Here is a 23254-nt window from a genome sequence, read left to right as displayed (position 1 = left end):
AAAAATATTCTTTTTCATAAAGAGAGCCTCCCAAATTGTGTCAGCCTCAGGCCTCACAGACCTGCATCTGCTCTTGCCAGAGGCCCTGGGGAGACAGGAAGAAGTGCCATCTTCCTTAGCCTCCCTCTTGGCCTTCCCCTCAGGCTCTGTCACCACACCCAACCCACCTGCCCCTCTCTGGTGAATCCGGCAGGTTCAGATGGGTGAAGAATTGACTGGCCAGAGCCAAGGCCTCGCCAGTGGGCCTGATGTCACTCAGATCAGGACTGGGCTGGAGAGATGTCCCTTTGCTTTCTGCTCTGTCTTTTCTACTTGTTTCCTTTTCAGCTACTTAAATGCATTGCTTAGTGCTACTCACCAGGCTCTTTTCTTTAGCCTGCTTCCTACTGAAAATTTCTGCTCATATATCCACTTTACCCCAATGCCCCATTCCTTCCCCAAATCCTGGGATTTCCATTATAGACTCTCCTTTGTCTCTAAATGGCACCATGGGCCCAGACTCCTCTTGAGTTTATGCCAAGCGCGGTCAGTGCTTCCTGCTTGGCTGGAAGTTGGGAAATGCACGTTGTGGGGGCTGAGGCTTCTTGCCTTCCTGGGTCGGCCGTCCTCACGTCCCCTATAAGAAGTTCCCAACTCTGCCAGTGTCCCTCGTTTTCATAGTTAGTTAGGCTCTTGTCCACTGCTGTGTCCCTTGGCTGCCCCCTCGTCCTCACCATTGCTCTGGGACGATTCCTGTGCTTGTGGAGGTGCTGTGGGAGTTCTCGGTCTTTATCAGCTCTGACCTGCCCCAATGGATAGGATTATGGGGCGGGGGGGGGGGTGTTCTGTGGTGTGGCTGGATGCCAGATCCCCAGTCTCCCCTGTGTAAGGGACTCAGCAACTTCCATCCTTAGCCAAGATCTTACCTCTCCAGGTGTCAGGCCCTGTCCCAAATTACAGCTACCCTAATGCTTTTTAACAGAAGTTGAGTAGGTGTTCTGTGGGACTTGAGATCATCTTCTGGACCTGCTGAATCAGGCCAGGGCAGGTAGGTGGGACAGTTGAGAGACGGCTTTTAAGCTACATACACAGGGCTGGCAAGTTACACATTTCTGTGGATGCCATGTACACTGCCGTCCATGCGGATGGCACTCCCCGAGAATTATACTTCCTGAAGCTGGGTGGTGCACGGCCTTCGTGGCTCTTTGCTATGGCCTGGAGGACTTATCTCAGCACCTCCCAGTGAGGACTAGGGTTACAACTGGCCCCCCACCGTGCCCGGTCCAGGAGCTTCTGAAATGCCTTCTGTCTGGGATGTAGAGCCCTCTGAAGCTTATGAGAACTTCCCTAGGGAAGACAAGGAAGAACTTTGGGCATTTTGTCACTGGGCTGGAGATGTCACTTTGGAAGGCATGCCACATCATGGAGATCGAGGGTTAGAAAGAGGCAGGCATGGAGGGGAGATCTAGGGCAGTGCCGCGTGCACCCCCACGTCCCAACTTGGGTCTTGAGCTTCTCTGTCCTTTAGCTAGATTTAGTATGTCAGGGGCATTGCTGCCATTTTCTATATATGCATGGGACAAATCTGGTTTGTTTGGCCTTTCTGATGTGGCTCTGTAAGACTTTCATGAAATAAGTCCTCAGGGTTACGCTGGATTTTACTCAGGGAAAAAGGTCCTAACTTTCTGACTATTGGATTTACTGGTTATACTGCAGACTCACTGGACTCACCGTGTGGACTTTTGATTCTGCTCTGATCTTTGAAAGTCAAGCAGACCTGATCCACCGAGGGCGGAGCAGGCTTTGGTGACAGGGCAAGATAGTTGGTTGTAACAGGGAGTTGAGGGAAGAGGATATAAAACTGTTATCTTGTAAACATCCACTGGGCAGTATAATTTAGTGCTAAGAGAACACTTGGCAACCTTGATTCAAATCCTGGCTTTTCTGCTTATCAGCTATGTGACCTTGAATAATTCCATAACATCTCTGTCTCAGTTTCCTCAAAATGGAGATACCAATGAGCTAATACGGGTAAAGCATTTAATGCAGTGCTTGGCACGTAAGAGGCACCAGGCTTGTACTTTAGTTCTAGTGCATACCATGTGAGGTAGGGAATTTTGTTCCTTTTTATGCTCAAGAAGGAGCTGAAGTTCAGAGAGGTTAAGTAACTTGCCTGAAGCAGCATAGCTGGTAAAGGGAGGAAGAGGCCTGCAACTTCACTCTTTCATACTCTGCTGTTACTACATCCTAAAGAGAGCCGCCCAGGGTAGCCAGAAACTTCCCCCGAGGGAGGTCACAGGATAACGGGGTATGGATGGTTGGCATCAGCAAGGAGACAAGAGGGCTTCTGGGAGAAATATCAGACTTCCTCCGCTCCCCGGTTTCATTGGGGCACAGGCATGGGTGGAACGTTTCCCAAGGCCCGTCTAAAAGAACATCCTGTGACTCACAGCCATTTCTCCTTTCCTGCCTGAACCCCTTCATTCCATTCGGACAGCCACCGAAGTTGAGGCTGCAGCCCCAAACTTTGTTTTCTGTCCTTGTGGGCCCCCTGTGAGTCATCTTTTGCGGAGATCTGATGACATATGTGTCAACATTATATCATCAGACTGGAAATTTCTTGAAATCTTTGCATGTTTGCAGTTCACGTTCTGCATGCACTTGTTGAAAGCTCTGATCTAGGGCCTGGGACTTCATATTTTGAAACCTTTTCAACCTACAGTGAGGAAGTTTTCCCAGACCTGTCACGGCCGGGCTATGTCCCGGAGCCCAGACTGCTGGTTTCCATGCAGGGTAGGGGTCTGGCCCCAGCTAGGCTGTAATCAGGTAGATGCAGTGCTGCACTGCTATGTTGAAATGTTCCTTGAACTAAATTGAATCAAAGGTCAACTTTACCCAGACAAGAATAGAAAACACAATTACACTCAATTACAGGACAGCATGTACTCCACAACAGCAGACTGCCTTTAAAAAGTTGGATTGTTAACATCAAGAACAGAGTTTCATGTGTCTTGCTTTTCCAGTATAAGATTTATTTACCCCGTGGGTGCAAAGAGGAATTTTGGGAGTCCAGTGTGTTTTTAGTTGAAAGCTTCCCATTTCTTGCCCTCTCATCACTGTTGCCTTGAGGCACAAAAGACAATCTTGGAGTGACACTTCCTCCAACAGATGAAGTTGCAGCAAGTAATGATGCTGTTTTACATTTTGATATGTTATTACATTGAAGGCTTACAGTGGCGTTGGCAGGTTGGTATTATTTCCATTTTATTGACAAGGAAACTGAGACTCAAAAGGGATATGTCTGTTACCTAAGGTCACAGAAGAAAGCTGTAAGTTGAATCTGGGTCTGTTTGACCCCAAGGCTTAGCATCTTTCCACCACCATGCTGCCATGTTGCCTTATTCCAATACCAGGAAGCATGGGTGGCATCATCCATCTTTTGATGTCAAAAATGTGATGAAGAGATTTTAAAGAGTGAAGTGATTCATTGAATTCCCCATAAAGTAGAAGGAGCCAAAGCTTTTTAGCCAGAGCTGATTGAATTCAAATTTACCACTTGCTTGCTCTGTGACCTTGAGCTGGGTATTAACGCCTCTGGGTCTATTTCCATATTTGAAAAATGGGACTATGACATTTCTCGTAAGCTTGTTTTAGGCATTCTAGAAAAAGAATACATATAATGAGTCTGATGCTCTGTAAATGCTAATCACCTTCCAGTGTGCACAAATGACTACTTTGTCCCTATCCTGATATAGTTTATTCCTTTTGAAAGTAAGGGAAAGCTAAGTTATTTATACATTATATATATTAACAGTTATTCCTTAGTTCAGCCCTGGAAAGGATCCCTTCTCACACCCTACCCCATCTTAAACTCATCTTCCTTTCTTCTCCCATGTTCCCTAGACCTCTCATGGTCCTGGGGCTAATTCTGATCCCACGCTGCCTGGTGTTAGGAGTGTCTAGTTGCATTTTCAGTCAGAGACCAGCTCATCAGTGAGGATTGATGCCTCCAACTCTCTTCTTTCTTCCCAGCTCTTTTTTTCTCCACCCTTTCTCTTTGATTCAGTCTTTCCTGTTCCTGGACTCTGTGCTTCATACTTTTGACCTCTTTCCTTCTCTTTGTTCCTTGCCTTTTCCAGGCATCTTCTCCCACCTTCCCACCTCCCTGGTCTTCACAAAGCATTCTCCATGCACAGTGCTTTCAGCTCTTTCCTTGCTTTGTCTAATGCTGGCTCCTCATCTCTTCCTCTCTTTCTCTTCAGGTCCAGAATTCATGTGGGCCAACGTGATCTCTGTTACCTTTCACCTCATGTTACCTTCATTTCCTGCCGGGCTTCCGAAACCAGCCCGACTGCCCATCACCCTCACTGCATCAGGAGTGCTCCTGGCCAGTGTGAACCCATCACCCTTTCCCCCTGGGGCTGCTGTCTCCACTTGTTCCTTGGGGACCTGGTTGCCGTTCAGGTTCTTATCAGCTGATGTCAGTCCTCATTCCAGGGGCTCCCATCAGCCCATGTTGCCTACTTCTCAGTAAGACATAGGTCAGCTACTGCCTTAGTAGATGTCTCTCTCCACCCCCTGATTTTAATGATGACTGACTGTGGAGTTGCAGACAGGGCTGGAGGCTAACAGGTCTGCCGACCTGATCCTTTCTCCATCTCCTCTTGGCAAGGACAGGGATCATGTCTTCACAGAGCATCTCTTTTGTTACAGGCTCCTGCCTTCAAGAAGCACTGAGAAATATTGCTCCTTTGAACCACAGTACTAGTGTTTCGGGTTCAGTAGCCATTTTGTAGTTTGTTGAACTAATGTAAGTTAACCCTACATGTAAAATACTTTAAGGAATATGTGTTTTGTAAGCTTAGAGTACTCCCGTTAGTCTCAGAAGACTCCAGCTTCCCTGGTACTTGCTGCAAACGGTTCAGGGAGCATAACCGTAAATATTCCGGTTTCTCTTGGGACCCCTTCACATAATTGTCATACATGACTTTATCAACATTTGTTTTGAACTTGTTTAAAGTTCAGGCTCCTAGTAATGGTAAACCTCCCTTTCAGAAAAATGGAAGCTCAGAGAGCTTAAGTGACCTCTCCAAGGCCACATGACTGGAAGATTCTGGATATGAGGTTTGAAGCAGGTTAGCCAGAGTCCAGAACCTGAGACTGTCCAGGTATGCCTAGGAATCCCCTCAGCAAGCCCTCACTGTAATGAAGAAATCTCCTGGGTTGGGGGGCCCGAGCCCAGAAGCACAGCAGAGAAGTTCCGAGGCTGTGTACATCCCAAGCTCTCACCTGCCCTATGGGTCACCCAGGGAGCAGCCACTCACCTTGCCTCACTCCTCTGCCCAGAGCCCCAGAATTCCCGGAGAAGCCCTGGTCTTCCCAGAGAGGAGGGTCCAGCCATCTCAAGGAAGCCGGGGTAGCTATCCTTGGAGAAGAAAGTAGAGCCCCAACATCAGGAAAGAAAGAAAAATCCCGGCAACAAAAAAGCACCGGAGTGTGTTAACCAGCCTGTTCTTAGTGGCGAGATGTTTTCAGGTTTTGTTTGCACGGCCAGACAAGCTTGGGCTGAGGAAAGCCACGAGTTAGAATCCGGCCTGGTCCCCTCCAGGCTGTTGCCCATATGACAGGGCGACGGCTGGGAGACCCTCCTGGGGTCCCTTTCAGAAGAGTCTCTGGGCCTTGGAAGCCGACGTGCTCGCTTTCTACGCGTCTTTTTTTTTTTTTCCCCTTCGCCTCCTCCCCCCACTTCTCAAGCAGCTGATTGCTGTGGTTGCTTTTCATGTTGAACAAAAGAGACTACAGGGATCTTGAAACTCGAGCTGGGGACTGGAGGGTACTGACCTACAGTAACCCCAGCCGGCTCTGCGGAGGGCTTCCCTCCTCCGCCTTCCTGCCGGCCCTCCCTCCTCCCCGCCGTCCCTCCCCCTCCTTCCCGGTCCTCAGCTGCGCTCCGCGGGGCGGGAGAGGAGCAGAAGCGAGGCTAAGTGGCCGGAAAGCCTCTCGCAGGGTGCGGGGCCTCGCCCCTGGCTGCTGTGGAAGTGTGTCCTTAGCTTGGGCAGAGGCCTGGCCCAGGGGACTGGCAAGAAACGGAGGAATCTGCCCTGTTCTTCCGCAGCCCACAAACACACGTTTCATGTGTTTTGTTCTTTAGACTCCAAGATCCTGAATTGGTGTTTTGTTTTGTTTTGTTTCTTCTCTCCTTTGCCCTACCTTTCTACATGCAAAGCAAAGAGCTTGGGAACTGGAGAGGCCACCGCTTGCTCCTCCAGGCGCCACCGAGGAGGCTGAGTTGCGTGGGTGGTGTATTTTGGTCCGTATTGGAGAGATCGCGGCAGGAGAGCTCTCTTGGCCTTTTGCTGGATAGTGACTCCGAGTCTTCTCTGTGGGCAGCAGGACCCACGCTGAATTTAGCGACCAGTCCAGCTCCGTGATGACCGTGCTCTGACAAGCTTGCACACCCTCTCAGTTACCTGGGTGAACTGTTGAGGCTCCTGAGCTCTTTCCCTCTGGAAGAGTACTTTCCCATTCTTGATCTTGGTTTTCACAACAACTGGTGAATGGCGTTAGCTCCATTTTACATCTGAGGAAACTGAGGCCCAGAGAGATTAAGAAAAGGGGAGAAAAGCAGGGTTCATGGCTCCATACTTAGGAAAGAGCAAAGCTAGGACTTGAATTCGGGTCTCTGGTGCCTCTCTGTGCCAGGCACTGCCGGCTTTGAAATGACAAAGTCCCAGCCCTCAGGGCTCACTTTTTTTTTTTTTTTAAGACTTATTTATTTATTTTAGAGAGAGAGAGAATGAGCAGGGGGAGCAGAGGGAGAGAGAGAATCTCAAGCAGACTCCACACTGAGCATGGAGCCCGACACTGGGCTCAATCTCATGACCTTGAGATCATGATCTGAGCCAAAACCAAAGTCAGATGCTTAACCGATTGAGCCACCCATGCGCCCCTCAAGGCGCTTCTATTCTGGCAAGAAAGATGTGTGCCCAGACAACTGTAGCTCTGTGTGTGGCTGAGGGAAACACAGGAGGCTACTAGAGCACAAAGGACAGCCCCCTAACCCAGCTTGAGGGTGGGAAAGTCAGGGTAGGCTTCCTGGAGGAGATGACTCATGGGCCAAGTCATAGACAAAAAGAGTAGGAATTAGCTAGGCCAAAGGGAAGAAGGGCTGTTTCAGACATCTGACTTTCTCCATATTCTTGGGTTCTCTACTCATTTTCCTGCCAGCTACATAAAGGAGAAAACGGAGACCAGAGGTACAAAGCCACCCCACCCTAGGCTCCCACTATACTCCTTTCTCCTCCTTCTCCCATTCTATTCCCCAGATCTTAGGTTTTGAGGAATTTTCTCTATGTTTATCTGCTTGTTGATTTATTCATCGAAAAACATTTATGAGCACCTAGTATGCACACAGCGCTACGACTACAGGGTATCCTGGCCCTGACATGATGAGAGATCTCCCCAGCTACAACTTCAAGAGGATTTTGGCCCACTGTCCTTTTCCAGAATTTGGCTTCAGCCTGACTTCCCCTGACCCCCACCCCCACGCACTTATAGACAAGCCTCATCTTGGTCACTTGCATGTCTTCCTCATTCCTCCTTCTGCTTTATTGACGTGTTTCTTCATCTCCCTTATCAGCCTTGAAAGTTCCTTGAGGGCAAGAACTGTGTCCTTATCTACTCACTACACTTCACTTCGGTACATTGGTAAAGTTAAGTGAAAGAAACCCTTTTCAATAATCGCAAAATTATTACCATTTATCGAAAATATACCATGACCTAGTTGTTCACTATTCATGCTTTACAGATGACTGTCTCCAATCTTCCTGTCTTGGAAAGGTGGTGATACCGTTATTCTTACCTCTTAGATGAGAAAAGTTGGTCTCAGGAAGGCAAAATGCATTTCTCAAAGCCGCAGTCAGTAAGTAGCAGAGTCGGGCATCAAAATTAGGTTTTTCTGGCCCCACGTCCCTGATCTTTGTACCACTCCACTGTTTCTCAAACTCAGCTACAGTCACCTGGGGAGTTGTAGAAAATTCTGATACCTGGGTGTCAGCTCCAAAAGTTCTGATTATATGTTGGGTGTTGTACCCTGGGCATTGGGGTGGTTGTAACACTACCTATTCAAGTGTAATCAGAGCCAAGGTTGAGAACCAGTGCAACGCTCCACATTGCCTTTCTTTGTCCATGCTGGCTCTAGCTGTTGGTGGTATGTGAATCTAGGTCCATATGTGTGGTACGCCTGTGACCAGAATGGGCTTCTTTGTAGCCAGGGATCTTTAGCCCGCCCTGCTGCTCCCCCACCCAGCGACCTCACCACCCTGTGCACGTGCACTGCCAAGGGTTGTTGACTATTGAGTCGGCCTCTTGGTCCTTCTGTCTCATCTGGGGGATTCACTGATAGGCGGTTTGAGTTTGATCACATGCAGCTGTTCTCATCCTCACAGCCTGTTGACATAACAGAAGAGTCTTGTAAACACCGAGCCTACTTGCTGGTCTCAAGAGTGTTGCTTATGACCTCGACCCTTTGCAAATGCAGCCTGGGTCAGCCTCCCACACTTTAGCAATCATGCTCCGGAGCAAGGAGGCTGTTGTGAAGTTCCCTAGCAAGTGTGCACGTTCATCTCTGGCTTTTCACACTTGGGAGGCATTCGTGGTCCATGTGGTCAAGGAGGGTCAACTCATGCGTGTATTCTGTTCTATCCGGGGCTCAGGGATGTCTTTATTTCACCCCTTATTTTACAAAGCAAGGCAGTGGAGACACAGCTTGGGTGAAATGTCCTGGCGAATAAATGGATACAGAGCCTAGGTTTTCTGACCCCTCCTTATGGTGTTTTTCCCATTGTTCCACAGTGGTCAGTGTCTGGCTTTTCATGCCAGGCTTCGATTGAAGCCACTAGCTTTCCTACCTTCCTTCTTGGAAGCTATGGTTGGGGTAAACACCTGGATGTTACTTTGTGTCCCTGGGAATATAATATAGGGATCCTGTTTACTCCTGGAATGTAGCCTAGGAATTGTCCTGATATCTCTGGGCCCTTCTTGGCCCTACTCAACTAAAAGAAAATCTGTGATACTGCTGAGATACTTCTCGAATCTTCCCAGCCCTAATCTCACCTCCTAGTATTTATGATTGAGCCATCATTCTTTGTAATGACCAGTAATTCTTTACCAGGCTTTGATCTGGGCACAGGGATACAGAGATAAAACACATATTTTGGGGGCACCTGGCTGGCTTAGTCGGTAGAGCAGGTGGCTTTTGATCTCGGGGTTGTGAGTTCAAGACCCATGTTGGTTGTAGACCTTGCTTAAAAAACCCCGCCCACACACATATTCTGTATCCCAGGGGCATAGTTTAGTGGAGATAATATGCAAATAAAAAAAGATTCCTTAAAGTATGGTCCCCAGACTCCCTGCATTAGTACTAGAAATGCTTATTAAAATACAGATTCTTAGGCTGCACTCTCCATCCACTATTTCAGAATCTCTGGGAATTGGGCCCAAGAAACTGCATTTCTGTGTGCTCCCTAAGTGCATCTTAAGTGCTCTGAGGTTTGGCAACTGTGGGAGTGAGCCCTGCAGTAAGAGTATAATGTGCTGTACGATGGGGAGCACTGGGCTGGCGTTCATCTGCAGGAGGACCTCTTCTGAGTAGGGACACTGACTGGGCAAGGAACAGCTTCTTGAAGGTGTCATGAGGAATAACGGGGCGTTAGTATGTTAGGTGTAACCAACAGTCATCCCTCTAGAGATGTGAATCCTGCTTAATTTATCCTTTCTATAGCTCTAAATTATGCAAGTCTTCTTAGGAACATACCTGGATCAGGCAGCAATGATGATAGTCTGGTTGGGTGTTTGTGCCCTCCTTCTGCTTTATCTCTGCACATGACCCCCCTTCACTTCCAGGATTAATTCCTGTCCTCTCTTTAAGCCTCACACTGTAGCCCCATTTCAGATTCAACCTGTATTTCGAGTCAGTTAAATGATTGGGTTTGCAAGGTTTGCCCCCTAGAGGTCTGTTAGTGCCTGGGCCTGTGGGCTGTAGTCTGCAAAGGAGCATTGCCTAGTCACGTGGTCATGGTGAGCTGGTTTTCTCTTTATTGAAAGAAGTTGGGTTATTAAGAGGGTGGGGCAGAAGGAGAAGTGGACAGTCAAATGAAATAGGGCAGGGAAAACGGTAGCATTTCAGAGTTAGGGGGCCCCCACCCAACATCTGGTCAGAAATATGTCATTTTAGAGATAAAGAAGCTGAGGTTCAGAAAGATGATATGAAATGCCCCAATGACACCACCAGGCACAATCTCCAACTCTGGGGACTAAAATTCTGGACTTCTGGCCAGTGCTTTTTCTGCTTCACTACACTGGAATGTACCTGCAGGGTTTATTATTAAAGGGATTCTTTATGAAACCCTGGAGCAATCCAGTCATTTAGTAGGGCTGATTTTTAAATATATGCTTGTGTTTCCTTAAAGTCTAGCAGATCTGGGGTTTGGAGCTCTGTATCATGTGTTCCACAGTTGGAATCAAAATGAGATCACATCTGTGAGAGTGCTTTGATATGCGTAATGCTCAATGGTTCTCAAAGTGTGGGGGCCCAGGCCAGCAGCATCTGCTTCACCTGGGAGCTCCTTGGAAATGTGAATTCTCTGGCCTCATCCCAGGCTGGCTGAATCAGAAACTCTGGGGTTGGAGACTGGAAATTGGTTTTAACAAGCCTTCAGGTGATTCTGTTGTCCACTCAAGTTTGAGAACCACTGTTCTGCATCAAGAGGAGATCAGCCTCCCGGGGCTTGTGGGACTAAGGCTTTAAATACCGCCGATTTTTAGCTGAGGTGGCATTTGAGAGATAGGAGTATTGGGGTTAGGTTCACAAATCTCAGATGGGATGGGCGAGATTACTTAAAAGGTTTGGCTTTTTCCTCGAAAATAAGGAAAGGCTGTGTGAGCGTGTCATACTGTTTGAGTCTAGGAGCACACTTGGAGTTTAGTTCTATACATCCACAGAAAGCATTCTTTTCATCTCTCCTGTAAGGCAAAGCTCCCTGAAAATCATTTCTCCGTATGCTTCCGCCAGAAGCCTGTGATTATCAATTGGTTTAAAACGAGGCCATCAGTATTAAGATGTTTTTCTCCACCTCCCATCGTGTTTTTTTTTTTTTTAACTTATCAGATGAAAATAAAATACTATTTCTCTGCAGGCTTGAAGCTTCAGGATTTCCTAGTGGACAATGAAACCTTCTCTGAATTCCTGACTTACAACCTTTCTCTGCCAAGGCTTACTGTGGACAAAATGCTGGGGGCCAGTGTCAGTCTCCACAAGGTAAGCTGCGATGTTCAGCTTCCTTGGTGGGGCTGATGGCAGTTACATTGTTTAAGAGTGTCTGGAAAGAAATGAATAAACCCCTGTCTTGGTAATGGTGCTGAAGGAGGTTATTAGCTCAAGTTCAGCTTTACCCATTTTTACTTCTCTGATTAGGTTGGCATTGCCAAACCATCCAGAGAGTGGAATGTGCAACCTGGCATCGTGGGCCAACTGGTTGAAATAAAACCGATTTCCTGCCTGTCAACTGGCATTTGTTGATAACTTCCCCCCAAAGGGGGGGGGGATGAATTTAAGTTAAGATGAATTAAACATTTTAAAAAATTTTTCACAGTTCTGAGACCATAACTAGAGTTGAGGATTATTGAACAGAGCAGCTGTCCATAAAATCTAAGACAGGAGATGTTAAAAACTTAATGCTTCCTTTAATGATGGATAAGAAGAATATGTAAGGAGAAAAATGGCTTTTTTTTCCCTTAATTTGTAAAACCAGGAAGTAATATTCGTGTTTATATAGAATTTTAATCTTAGATTCTTAGAAAACTTCCTTTGGCGTAATTAGATATCATAGAGCTCCTGCGCAGCGAGTAGCAGACCTGGGTTGAATGGTTATCAATTTTTCAGAGAAGCTTCCCAAATTTATTCTTTGGCAGAAAGGGGCCCTGCTTCTTTACCCTGTCTCATCTACACACTAGCTTATCTTTACACTAAGCAGAAGTAGTGGAAATGTTTATGCCTGAAAATAAGATCTTCGCTTTACATGATGTAGAATTTTTAAAATTAGAAAAATATGCTTACCACTTGCCCTTATGAAACTAGGAAAATATGCCTTGTGTTTACCATTTGTATGGTTGGGAGATGGGCCAAAGGCAGCAAGCTTATGAAAACAGTTGCATTTAGCACAATTTCCATTCCCCCCTGCCAATTTCATATCTGTCGCATCAGATCAGTTGAAAATAAGGGGCATCCTAAGTGTGGAGGTGGTCCTTGCATGGTATTCAGGTCTCTCCATAGTCAGTGCTCTCAAACACAGATACTGAAGGTAGGCTGACAGCAAGGACTACTTGGAGAAAGGAGTAAAACGGAAGTGCACTTGTGTGTTTGGTAGTAGGTAAAAACTTCATGGAAACCATGGCAGGCCGAATGCTCTGCATTGTTAAAAAGCTACATAGGCCTGGAGAGGCTTTTGGTCCATCACTGACACTAGGTTGTACTAGAAGCAGGTCAAGCTGCACTAATTTAAACTAACCGGGGGAGATAATAATGGGATAATACACAATCTGCATTATCTATTCATTCCACAAATACCTACTGTTGATAATGTTTCAGCATTATGGACACAACATGAGCAAAATAGCAAGCCCCTCCTCTTACTGAATTTGCTGTCTAACGGACAGTAAGGACCCTGTATGAAGAAGTACAGTTTATTGAAGCCCAGAAAAGTTATTTAAGAAAACAAAATATGGCCAAGGAAAGGCTCTCTAAGGGGTCTCTTATAATGAATGCACAAGAATGACTTAGAGTTGGCCTTCAATGAGGCCTTTTCCTAAGAGGCTTGGCTTTCTGGTACTCTTCTCTGGGGCAAATAAAATGAAGAGTCCAAATTCTGAAATTGCTTCAACATAGTTTTCTGCATCTGTGAAATAGCTATACCTGTAAGTAAATAGTATGAATACTTTTTTTTCATAATTCAGCCCAGCCGCAGTTTAACATATCATATGTTCCAAAATAATGAGAATGTTTTTCTCTAATAAAATAATAAAAATGGTTTCAGGAGTTTAGACTTTCAATTCCTATTTCCTGAATCATGTGTCCCACTTTTGAGAATAAGAGTTGGACTAAGGATTTCCCTTCACAAGGAAAAGAGTGTGGGAGACGATGAGTCAAACAAAACATTCAGACTTTATGTTTCCTGTCGGATTGTGTCTTGGTACATTCCAAAGGTCGGGAAAGAGCTCTGATGCATTGGACTGTGCAGAGCTGTACTGACCCAGCTTTGCCTCTTTGTAACCCGGTTTTGCTTGTCTCTCTTTCCATAAAATGCTTCCAGGTATTTTTGCAAGGGTACCAGTTACATTTGACCAATCTGTGCAGTGGATCAAAATTAGAAGAGGTGATTCAACTTGGTGAACAAGAAGTTTCCAAGCTTTGCAGCTTGCCAAGGGAGAAACTGGATTCAGCAGAGCAAGTGCTTCATTCCAACATGGACATCCTGAAACCGATCCTGGTGAGTCGGCTTGCCGTGTGGAGAAGCTTCAAGCACTCATGCTTTTGAAATGTGAACACTCTCCCTGGACAACATAATTTTTTGTTTTGTAGAAACATAGGGCTGGCTGGGAGTTTGAGAGGTAATTTAGCTCAGTTGTATCCTGTTCTTTCAAACCTTTGGGCTTTTCCCCAAAAGGTAAAAGGGGGAAGAATGAGTTGGGTATGGCTCTGAATCTAAGCCTCAGGTCTTTTGTGCCTATTTCAGAGAAGACCCGTTTTTTGTGGTTTTGTTTTGTTTTTATTTTTGTTTTATTGTCAACATTTGAGATTAGAGTTCATTTGGAGAAGGGGTTCCCCAGATTAAAAACAAAGTCTCAAAATCATTGATGGGAAGATGGATATCCATTCTTGAGAGCATCTCAGCAAGGAAACACTGTAAGCTGTCACAGTGGGAAAACCTTGGAATTGGATGGGAGCACACACAATAATTAGATTAATCCATGACAAAAGTGCATTTGCAGAAAAAAAATTGCAACAAAGTCTGATTAGCCTAGGAATCAGTAGTTCAGAGAAGTGGTCCAGAGTATACATGTTCATTCTTAAAGAATACAGATGAACCTGGGCATTTTGGTCATCAGAGGGTTGGGTATAGTTCCAGAACAGGTGTATGTCTTTGGATTTTCTGAGAGCTCTGGTGACTGTCTCTCCAACAACAGCATTTAGCATCCGGTGTTCTGGTCTCCTCCCCAGATAGCACTCTGATTTGTCAGTAGATTCTCTTAAAACCAGGGAAAGAACCTTGGAAGAAGGATGTGCCTGGAAAGAGACATTCCTCATTATAATAAAAAGATGTAGAATCTTCTGGGACTTTGTGCAGCATAATTTCTTTCTAGAGAGATCCTTTATCCCAAGGATAGAAAGAAGGTCCAGTTTCTGGACGCTGTGCCTGGATCACACCCTAGAAAGTGATCTTGGAAACATCTTCTGTGGTTTATACACTAGTGACCATCAAGAAGTTCCTGTATCCTTGACTCTGTGATGGTGCAGCTTCTGCCTGAGATGAAGGTAGTAGGAAAACTGTGAATTCTTGGGATTTTCTGTGTCAGGGTTGATGGTAAACCAGTCAGTATAAAGGGCATAGGTCTAATGCTTAAGATCTGTTTTTGTTTTATTCCAGAAGTAGTATTCTCTGTTTCAGTTAAAAAAAAATACTGAGTCGTTCAGTGGTCTGTAATTCTATTGGTTAATGTTTCCATGGTATAATTTCCAAATAAGATATATATTTCTAAGTGGGGATGATGTTTGCAGTTCCAGAAAACTGGTCCAAGTGGCTGCCTAAGCTCATTTGTGTAGACAAATGCAGCCTGTTGGCACCTTTTGGGTTGTGTGATATAGAGGGCCAAAGGTTATTAGAAATGTGAGACCATTTCCTTGTACAGTTTTAGCTATTTTGCTCTATTTCACCACAAGAGAGAAATGTTCACCCTTTCAGCCAGAATGATGCAAATTTTGGAAATATGGTGCTTTTAGAAGACATAATAATTTACATTGGTGCCCATTCATTGTTTCATTTCTGTTTAATGATTAAACACTTATTGTGTGCACAACCCGGAAAATCCGTCAACTCACATAATGTCTGAATTGCCCTCCAAGTAGAATGACAGTGTAGCCTTCGTGACCTGACAGTCGGCAGTTTAGGTTTCAACCTGATAATCATCCCTCCCTGGTTGGGGGGGTTAGCATAATAGGGTACATGGAAATGCACCATCAGAACTGTCAGCTACATCGCAGCCCATCCTGTTGTTGTGGTTGTGCCTTGCCGATCAGTTGGTTCACGACAGGGATTAAGGTGGCTATCATCTGCTTTTTGCACGTTTCTTAGGCACAGAGAGCATCTCAGGTTCTGCGCCTGCCTATCAGCTGTTGCTGAGAGCTCTCTCTGCATAAAGTCAGAAAATGGGGCTCTTGAATTAGAGTATGGTGAGTGGTCAAAATTGTTCTGTATAGAGGTGATTTTGAAGGATACCTTTGGGATGAAATGACTTCCAAACATTTTGCAATGTGACTTTTATTGATTGAGTTAAACAGGGCCTTAATTGGAGCATTGGGATTGATATTTGATTTACATTAAGCAGCCTGCTACTCCTGCCACTTGGTTGACATTTCAACATTTTCGATGTAGATGAATGTGACATGCAGCATCGTTGGCAATGGGCAGTGAATCACACTGAGAAACACAACAGGAGCAGCAACCAGGTGCCAGGGGCAGCGTTGTGGGGAGAGAAACTGGGGTGTCAATATGTGTTTCTGTTCCTGAAGTGGATTTTCAGGAAAGACATGTTTTGAAACATTTCTCCTCTTTTTTGGGGGGGGGGGGAGTTAGTGTGGTTAGTTTTCTGTTTTTCAGCCAAGAGTATTCTCTTTCTCCTGTGCCGCCTCTGTCTTCTGATGACCTCTGGACAACAGTGTTTTGACAACACGGGGGAAAGTGTGGCAGAGGGGAAGGGCCGTGGGCTTGGGGTCAGCTGCGTCTGGGTTCAAACATTGCGTCAGCAGTTTTACCAGCTGTGTGACCTTGGATAACTTTAGTGTGAGTCAGCCTCAGTTTCTTCTTCTTTTACATTCAGGTGATATATTTTACCTTTGTGACTATTGGTCATGCATATGAAGAGCGTGACCAAGGGGCCTGGCGTACGTTAGGGGTTTAATAAATAGAGGTCAGTCATCAATAGAAATATTTTCATGCTGAAAGCAATTGCTGGCAAGATGGAAATTTTCTTCTGTGTTAGGAATCGGTGATGCCAAGCAAAGTAGTCCTGAAGAACATTTCAGTGAAAAATTTTATTCTTTGCCTAGATGTTGTCAAGGCTTCTTACCCTGTAGTTTCTTATGTATGTGTACACCTCAATTATTTATACCTTGCATGAAAATTAATACCGATGTCAGAATGTTACTGCATTTTTAAAGTTCTCCAGGATTAATGGTGGTTTCCATTAGGCATTCTCCTTTTAATTTAAAAACATACTCATTTATTGAACTATGTTAAATTCATTATGTGTCAGGTATGTTCTGGGAGGTGGACTCAACGGAGATCCTCACAAAGATGGCTTCTGAGGAGTACAAGGATAGGTCGATACATGAAATATTATCTCCAGGTTAAATGCATTTATGAAGGGAGACTTATGTTCATAGTATTTGTACTGTTGACAGAACAGCCTCTAGGAGGGGATCGTGGCTATCTAGCAGTGACTTTTTTGTCTCACTGCTCAGAAAGGTGGATTTGCCTGTTCCATTTGGCTGGCAGGTGAACTTTCCTTTGCCTTCCCTGCGGGTCCTTCTTGAAGCAGCGTCCACCTTTCCCAGACAGAGGAGAAGTCTTATGGGGGCCTCTCTCTGCTGTCCTTCAATAACCTCCAATCTGTTTGGGACTGTGAGAAGGAGCCGTAACAGTGGACTAGCAAATTCTGGCCAGAGGGATTTGTTTGCTTCTGTTGTCAAGGTCCTTGCTGATAGTGTTGGGTTCTTATTGCTGCTGTAACAAATAACCACACACTTGGCAGCTTAGAACAACATGAATTTATTATTTCATAATCCTGTAGGCCAGAAGTCTGGGCGCAGTGTGGTTCCCCTGGGTCTACTCCTTAGAGTCTCACGAGACTGAAATCAGAGGCTTTATAGTGCTGTATTCCTTTTCAGAGGCTCTGAGGATACATCTGCTTCTGAGCTCATTCAGGTTGTTAACTGAATTTAGTTCCTTGCAGTTGTAGGACTGATGTCCCTGTTTCCTACCTGGATGTCAGCTAGAGGCCGCTTTTTGCTCCTAGAGGCTACCAGCATTCCTTCTCATGATTTTCATGTGGCCCCTCTCCAGCGACACTGGGTCGAGACCCTCTCATGCTTTAAATTTCTCTTGTCTTTTCCTTCTGCCATATCTCTCTGCTTTTAGCCAGAGAAAGTTCTCTGCCTTTATGGGCTCATGTGATTAGATTGGACTTATCTAGATAATCTAGGATCATCTCCCTGTTTGAAGGTTTATAACTTTAATGATATCTGTAAAGTACATTTTATCATGTGATCTAACATATTCAGGTGCCAGGGACTAGGATGTGGACTGCTTTGGGGAAGGCACTCATCCTGCCACAAATGTTTTTTAACTGAAAGGTATATTCCATTATGTGTTTGAAATGTTTCCTCAGTGCTCCTGGATTTTAATTAGTCCCTCTTCAGCTCTGTACATTTTCTTGCCCATATTCTGAGAGTGACTCCAACCCATAATAAACATTACCCACTAGGATTTTTAATGCGCAAGCCAGAGACAGCAATGACTTTGGGAAGTAGAACATCTCTGAACAAGACATGAGACATGCATCAACAAACTAACAAAGATTTACCGTATGTCTGCTTTGTACCGGTACCGATCTAAGGTGCTAGAGCTTCAGCCATGATGAGGGGAGACAAGCGCACACGCAGCTTTCATTCTAGTGGGCGCTGGGGACCAACTTTCAGGCGAGGTTGGGAATTTGAGGATTCTTCACAGGTTCTGGGTTTGTAGAGTGAGGGATGTCCTTCCCTCCCAGTTTCACTGATGAGCCCCTAGCAGCTCCCTGACACCAATTTTCGCCAGCACGGGACACTGTAAGCCTGGAAAGAATGTGGGCTTAGCTAGGCTTGGATTCTAGTCTTGGCTCACCATCCTCGCGGTGATGCAAAACTGGTGTCTGATCCTTGAGGTGGAGCAAACGGTGTCTGATTCTTGAGTTAGGAAGGACAGGCATACGGGCTTATCTTCATTTTAGTAACAACTTGAGGACTGCACAACCATGTGGTTAGATTGTTTTGACCTCTGATGATACCTTTACCCTAAAAGGGAAAGTTCTGTTTCTGTGGAACAAAGAGCTCTGTTCACATGTCTTCTGATGCATGCAGCATATTCTTGCAAAGGCAGAACTCAGCTCATGGGACAAAGGAGGTAAAGTGAGTGGTGCCCTGAGGTCCCCAGAAGACCAGTGATCTCACAGCTGGGCTCTGTGTAGATTGAAGGAACAGATAGAGGAGGAGGAGACAAAGTCATTCTTGTCTTGCACGCTCTTTATTTAGCATCTTCTTGATCCTTAGACAAAGGCTTGGAATACAGAAGGGCTTGGCTCATTCCTTTTTGGGGCTACATACTTCAGCTTATCTCATGCAGCCCTTAAAGCATTTGTGCGAATTTTTTTGCAGGAGAAAATAGTTGCTTTTCTCTTCCTGCATAAAATTCAGACATTTGTGTTAAGTATCACATTTTGTTTGGTGTTGTTTGATTGTTGCCTACCTGTTTACAGCGTATGTTTTCATCTTGCAGTCCGCTGCAATCCTTATCATTTGGTAAGTGGTAGAATGACACACCTCATGGCTTCACTCTTAAGACTGTGTGTTTAGGGGCACCTGGGTGGCTCAGTTGGGTTAAGTGTCTGGGGTCCTGGGATGGAGCCCTGTGTCGGTATCGCTGCTCAGCAGGGAGTCTGCTTCTCCCTCTCCCTCTGCAGCTCCCTCTGCTCATGCTCTCTCTTTCTCTTTCTGTCAAATAAATTTTTTAAAAAATTTTAAAAAACAAAAAGACTGTTTAGTTAATTCCTATCAGAAAAGGGGAGCACACAACTGGAGATAAACTGGTGAATTAAACAGAGTGTTAATTTGACTTACTCCATCTTTACAGACCTTTCTGTCTCAGACTAGTTCTTCCTTGAATAGTGCTGCTGTTTCTTAAATTAAGGTTAGGTTTGATTTTGGTCCTGCATCATGTGGTAGTGTATGTATTAAACTGTGTTTAGAAATAGCAAAAAAGTTGGGGCACTTGGGTGGTGCAGTCGGTTGGGCCTCCAACTCTTGGCGCAGGTCATGATCTCAGGGTCTTGAGATTGAGCCCTGTATCAGGCTCCACACTCAGCATGGAGCCTGCTCAGGGTTCTCTGTCCCTCCCCCTCTGCCTCTGTTCCCTGCACACTCTCACTGTCTCTCAAATAAATCAATAAATCTATAAATCTTTTTAAAAAAAGAAATAGCAAAATATTTTAATTGCATTAAACACATCAAATTTAAAAGTTACTATTTAAACTGTTGAATTGTTTTTAAAAGATCAGTACCTCCCTCAGACATGAGTTTTACAGTTCCCTACTTTGGTAAGAAATACTAAAATATTCCTCAAAGGAAAACTTCACTGTCATGTGAATCATTGGAAAGAGGTAAGATGTCTTCTGGGTGGCAGTAGTCTTTGTACCTGGTATGTGGCTTACTTATTTTCCATTTGAGCTAAAACATAAAATCTTAGCCCTGAGTTGGATTTTCTCAATATGGGCAAAGTGAAGTAGAGATTTTTAGCTTACTTTGAGATTAAGGGAAGTTTGAAATGTCCTAATGAACACATTGTAACATGTATTCACAGGGGGGAAATAAAATTGTGCATTATATTGAAAATCCTATTCAAATATATATGCATCCACATTGTTTAGCAGTAGAGTCCCTGAAGAATTTGAATGGGGATAAGATTTTTGTAAATTGAAAAGAGTTTCCAGTTACACTTAATTTCACAGATGGTCTGTCTTCTATTTCTCTTTGACTGTGGCTTCTCAGTGCATTGGTAATCTCTCCCAGTCTTTATTTTATATAGTGATCGTCTATAAACAAACACTTACATTAAATTAATTCATTCAGCAAATATTGAGCCCTGATCTGTGCCATGTGCTGGGCTAGGGGGGCAGTGGCGAGCAAGGTACAGCTTTCTTTGTTTCCCTGCTGGTGGGCAATGGATGGGACAGACCAGGAAAGGAGCAGATGCAGTCTCTGCTGGCTGTTGTGTAGGCCTAACCCACACTAACTAACCCAGTCTTTGAGGATCAGGAAAGAAGCATCTGTTAAGATGGGACCTAAAGAATAAAGTTTAGTCAAGTAAAGAGCAGGGAGAAGAATGTTCCAGGACCTGGCTTGTGTGTGGGGTCCAGAATGGGAAGAAAAACGAAGGTGGTATTTAGGGGAACCACACGTGATTGAGTGGTTCAGAGTGGAGCAGATGTAGCTATGGGGAGTTTGATGGGAGAAGGAACAGTAAGACAGGATGCTGTGGAGGCGACCACAGGTTAGCAGAGGCAAGCGTTCAGGAGCTGTGTTAGGTCATTGGGCCTCATCCTTTAGAGCAAGAGAACCCACTGAAAGGCTCCAGAGGGTGAGTGACTTGATGAGGTGAATTTGAATGACCTTTGAAGCAGGGCTCACACCAGTTCATCTCTTGCCCCTCCTGAGGTGCTTCTATCTTGCTTTTGGTCTTTCTTCCACACACATTTATTGGGCCACCTAATTATTCTGTGCCAGGGACTATGTTGGACACTGAGTTAAAACAAAACACCAGCTCAGAAATTAAAGTCAAATTGACTTGGCTAGGTTACTGCTTTTTAAATTTTCAGTCTTTTACAATTTAGTTAAGCTAGTAGAATAGAAAGAGTATAATGAAATCATCTGTTAGACCCAAAAAAGATGGGCACAATAGCCTTTGTCATTCTGGGGCCAGCGCTCCAGAATGTCGTGCTTTTAGGCAATGTTGCCATGTTGTGGTTAACACACGTTGCAGAAATGGTGGGAGCGTTTTGGGTAATATAATATGCATTTGTCTATTCTTCCTGTAATGATATTACAGTATTTAGTTATAATCTAAAAATATCAAATAATACATGAATTCTGGTTAGCTTAACATAGGTCATGTGGCCCCTCACTAAAGGTTTTATCTTCACTCTTTTTCCCTCTTTCTTCATACAAGAAAATCACTTGCCTCCTGTGGTCAATGGGGGACCCATGTGAGTTCATAGCCAAGGGAATGTTTTGTTTAGGAAAAATAATAGTAGGAATTCCGAACTATACATTGTTTATTGGAACTCTTTGGAAATACCAGCTTGCAAGCTTTGTGTTCCTTTGTCAAATATTAGCAGGAGACCACATTTAATAGTGGGTGCAGGCACGTGGTTCTCAGACCTCATTTTGTGGCCCAGTTTCAGGGCATGTTTCCTGGGGTTAATTTTATTCAAGGAACTTTCAGATTGGATATGTAGTCAAGCCAACTTACACTCTTAACCCTTCTTCCACTCCTGTCCACTCTACTCCTTTCCTCCTTTCTCCCTCTTTTAACTTAATTAAAAAGTATGAACTAGTGAAAACTTAGAAAAAAGCAGAGCCTAATACAAAGACCACCCTTACCATCATCTGTCATTTACCTTGCTTGCTTCCGATTCTTTTCAAGAAATAAAACATTACAGGGGTTGTCGATGCCACCTGTGTATTCCCATCTCTTTCCCTCAGAGACAGATACTACCCTGGAGTTGCGTGCTTTTCTGCTTTATACCATATGGATGTATTTGCATTCTGTTAATAACAATATACCCTATTGGTTTGTAGGTGTTCACATCGTATAAATGTGTATATTGATCTGCAACTTGTCTTTTTCACTCCACATTATCTTGTTGAGATTCATCAGTATCAATAACATGTAGCATCTGATTCATTTTAACTGCTACATGGTATTTCCTTTATATACTGAAATTTAAAAAAATCTGTTCTTCCTGTCTTTGGCTTATTTTTTTCACATTGTTTATGGTGTCTATTGGTGCATAGTTTTCTACTTTTGAAAGTTGAAGTCATTTTTTCCACCTTGGTTTGGACTTTTTATATTTTGAAGGCCTTCCCCTACCCCAAGTTCATAAAGACATCTTCTATATATTTGCAACTTTCACTTTTTACTTTTAGCTCTGTAATCTGCCAAGAACTTAATTTTGTATAGTAGTGTGAGATGGAAAACTTTCTGATCTTTCTTACATGAACAACTAGTCCCAGCAATAGTAATTAAATAGCCCATCTTTTCCCCATGAATTTGTAATATTTAGTTTGCAGATTCTCATCAGTCTCTTCTCTGTATTTTATAACATCCAAGCCCAGAAAAGTAAAATGAAGTCTTGAGCAAAATATCTGGATACCCTGAGCTTTAAACGATGCTGAAGGTGAATTGTGTGTAACTCCAACACATCTTTGAAAATGGATATTTGTTTGTATTGACAATAGGTTGCGAATACTTACATTCATGAATACTGAGCATTTAATCTCAAACAACAATTAGTGTAAAAAGGGATCCTAATAATGACATTGATTGTCTTACCTATTACTTATGGCTGGGTTTAGCCAGTGTTTCTCTTAGAGACCAAAACCTAAATTACAAGCAAACCAGAGCTCAGACTATTGACAACAACCATATGATGTGGTATCGCATTTGTGTCTGAATATGTAAAGGTCTGATACCCATGGTAAATGTAATGAAGTCCTTGTATTTATGTCTGTGGTCAGCTGTGGTGTTCATGGGTTAAACAGTCCTGCAGTGTCCATGCGTGGAGCTTTGCTGAATTGTGTAGCTTTTAAAACAAGAAGAATAAGCCTGCCTCAAAGGTTAAGACATTTAAGTTGAAAAACCTGAAGGGAAAATTAGTACCTATGAAAGTTTAAATTCGTTCAGATGAGGAAGTCGTCGTCTAAGAACAGCATGAACGGCTGATTGATTAGTACCCTTCCGGGGAGAGGTGACTGCTAATGTTGACAACAGGCCAGTGGCATAGCTAAGGTTTCAGAGATGTGGCCTTTCGTACTTGGTGGCTGTGAACTCAATTGGTGTGACGTTCTGGCCTCACATGCATTTCTTACCATCTCTGATCCCAGTCGAGGCTAGGGGAATGGATTGGTCTC

General features: G+C 44.3%; 1 protein-coding gene across 7 annotated transcripts in view; it reads left to right on the top strand.

The window, feature by feature from the left end:
- The window catches only part of LOC113260353 (phospholipid-transporting ATPase ABCA1), a 125849-nt gene that overhangs the window by 39308 nt on the left and 63287 nt on the right, over positions 1-23254 (top strand). For all 7 annotated transcript variants that reach the window (XM_044386769.3, XM_044386767.3, XM_026506085.4 and 4 more), the window contains 2 exons: positions 11175-11296; positions 13347-13523. In XM_044386769.3, the coding sequence (XP_044242704.1) occupies positions 11175-11296; positions 13347-13523 (299 nt within the window). The remainder of the gene's footprint in view (positions 1-11174; positions 11297-13346; positions 13524-23254) is intronic.

Source organism: Ursus arctos, unplaced genomic scaffold, assembly GCF_023065955.2.
Source record: "Ursus arctos isolate Adak ecotype North America unplaced genomic scaffold, UrsArc2.0 scaffold_18, whole genome shotgun sequence".
Lineage (NCBI taxonomy): Eukaryota > Metazoa > Chordata > Mammalia > Carnivora > Ursidae > Ursus > Ursus arctos.
The sequence above is the reverse complement of the archived record's forward strand: the minus strand, read 5'-3'. Positions and strand labels throughout refer to the sequence as shown.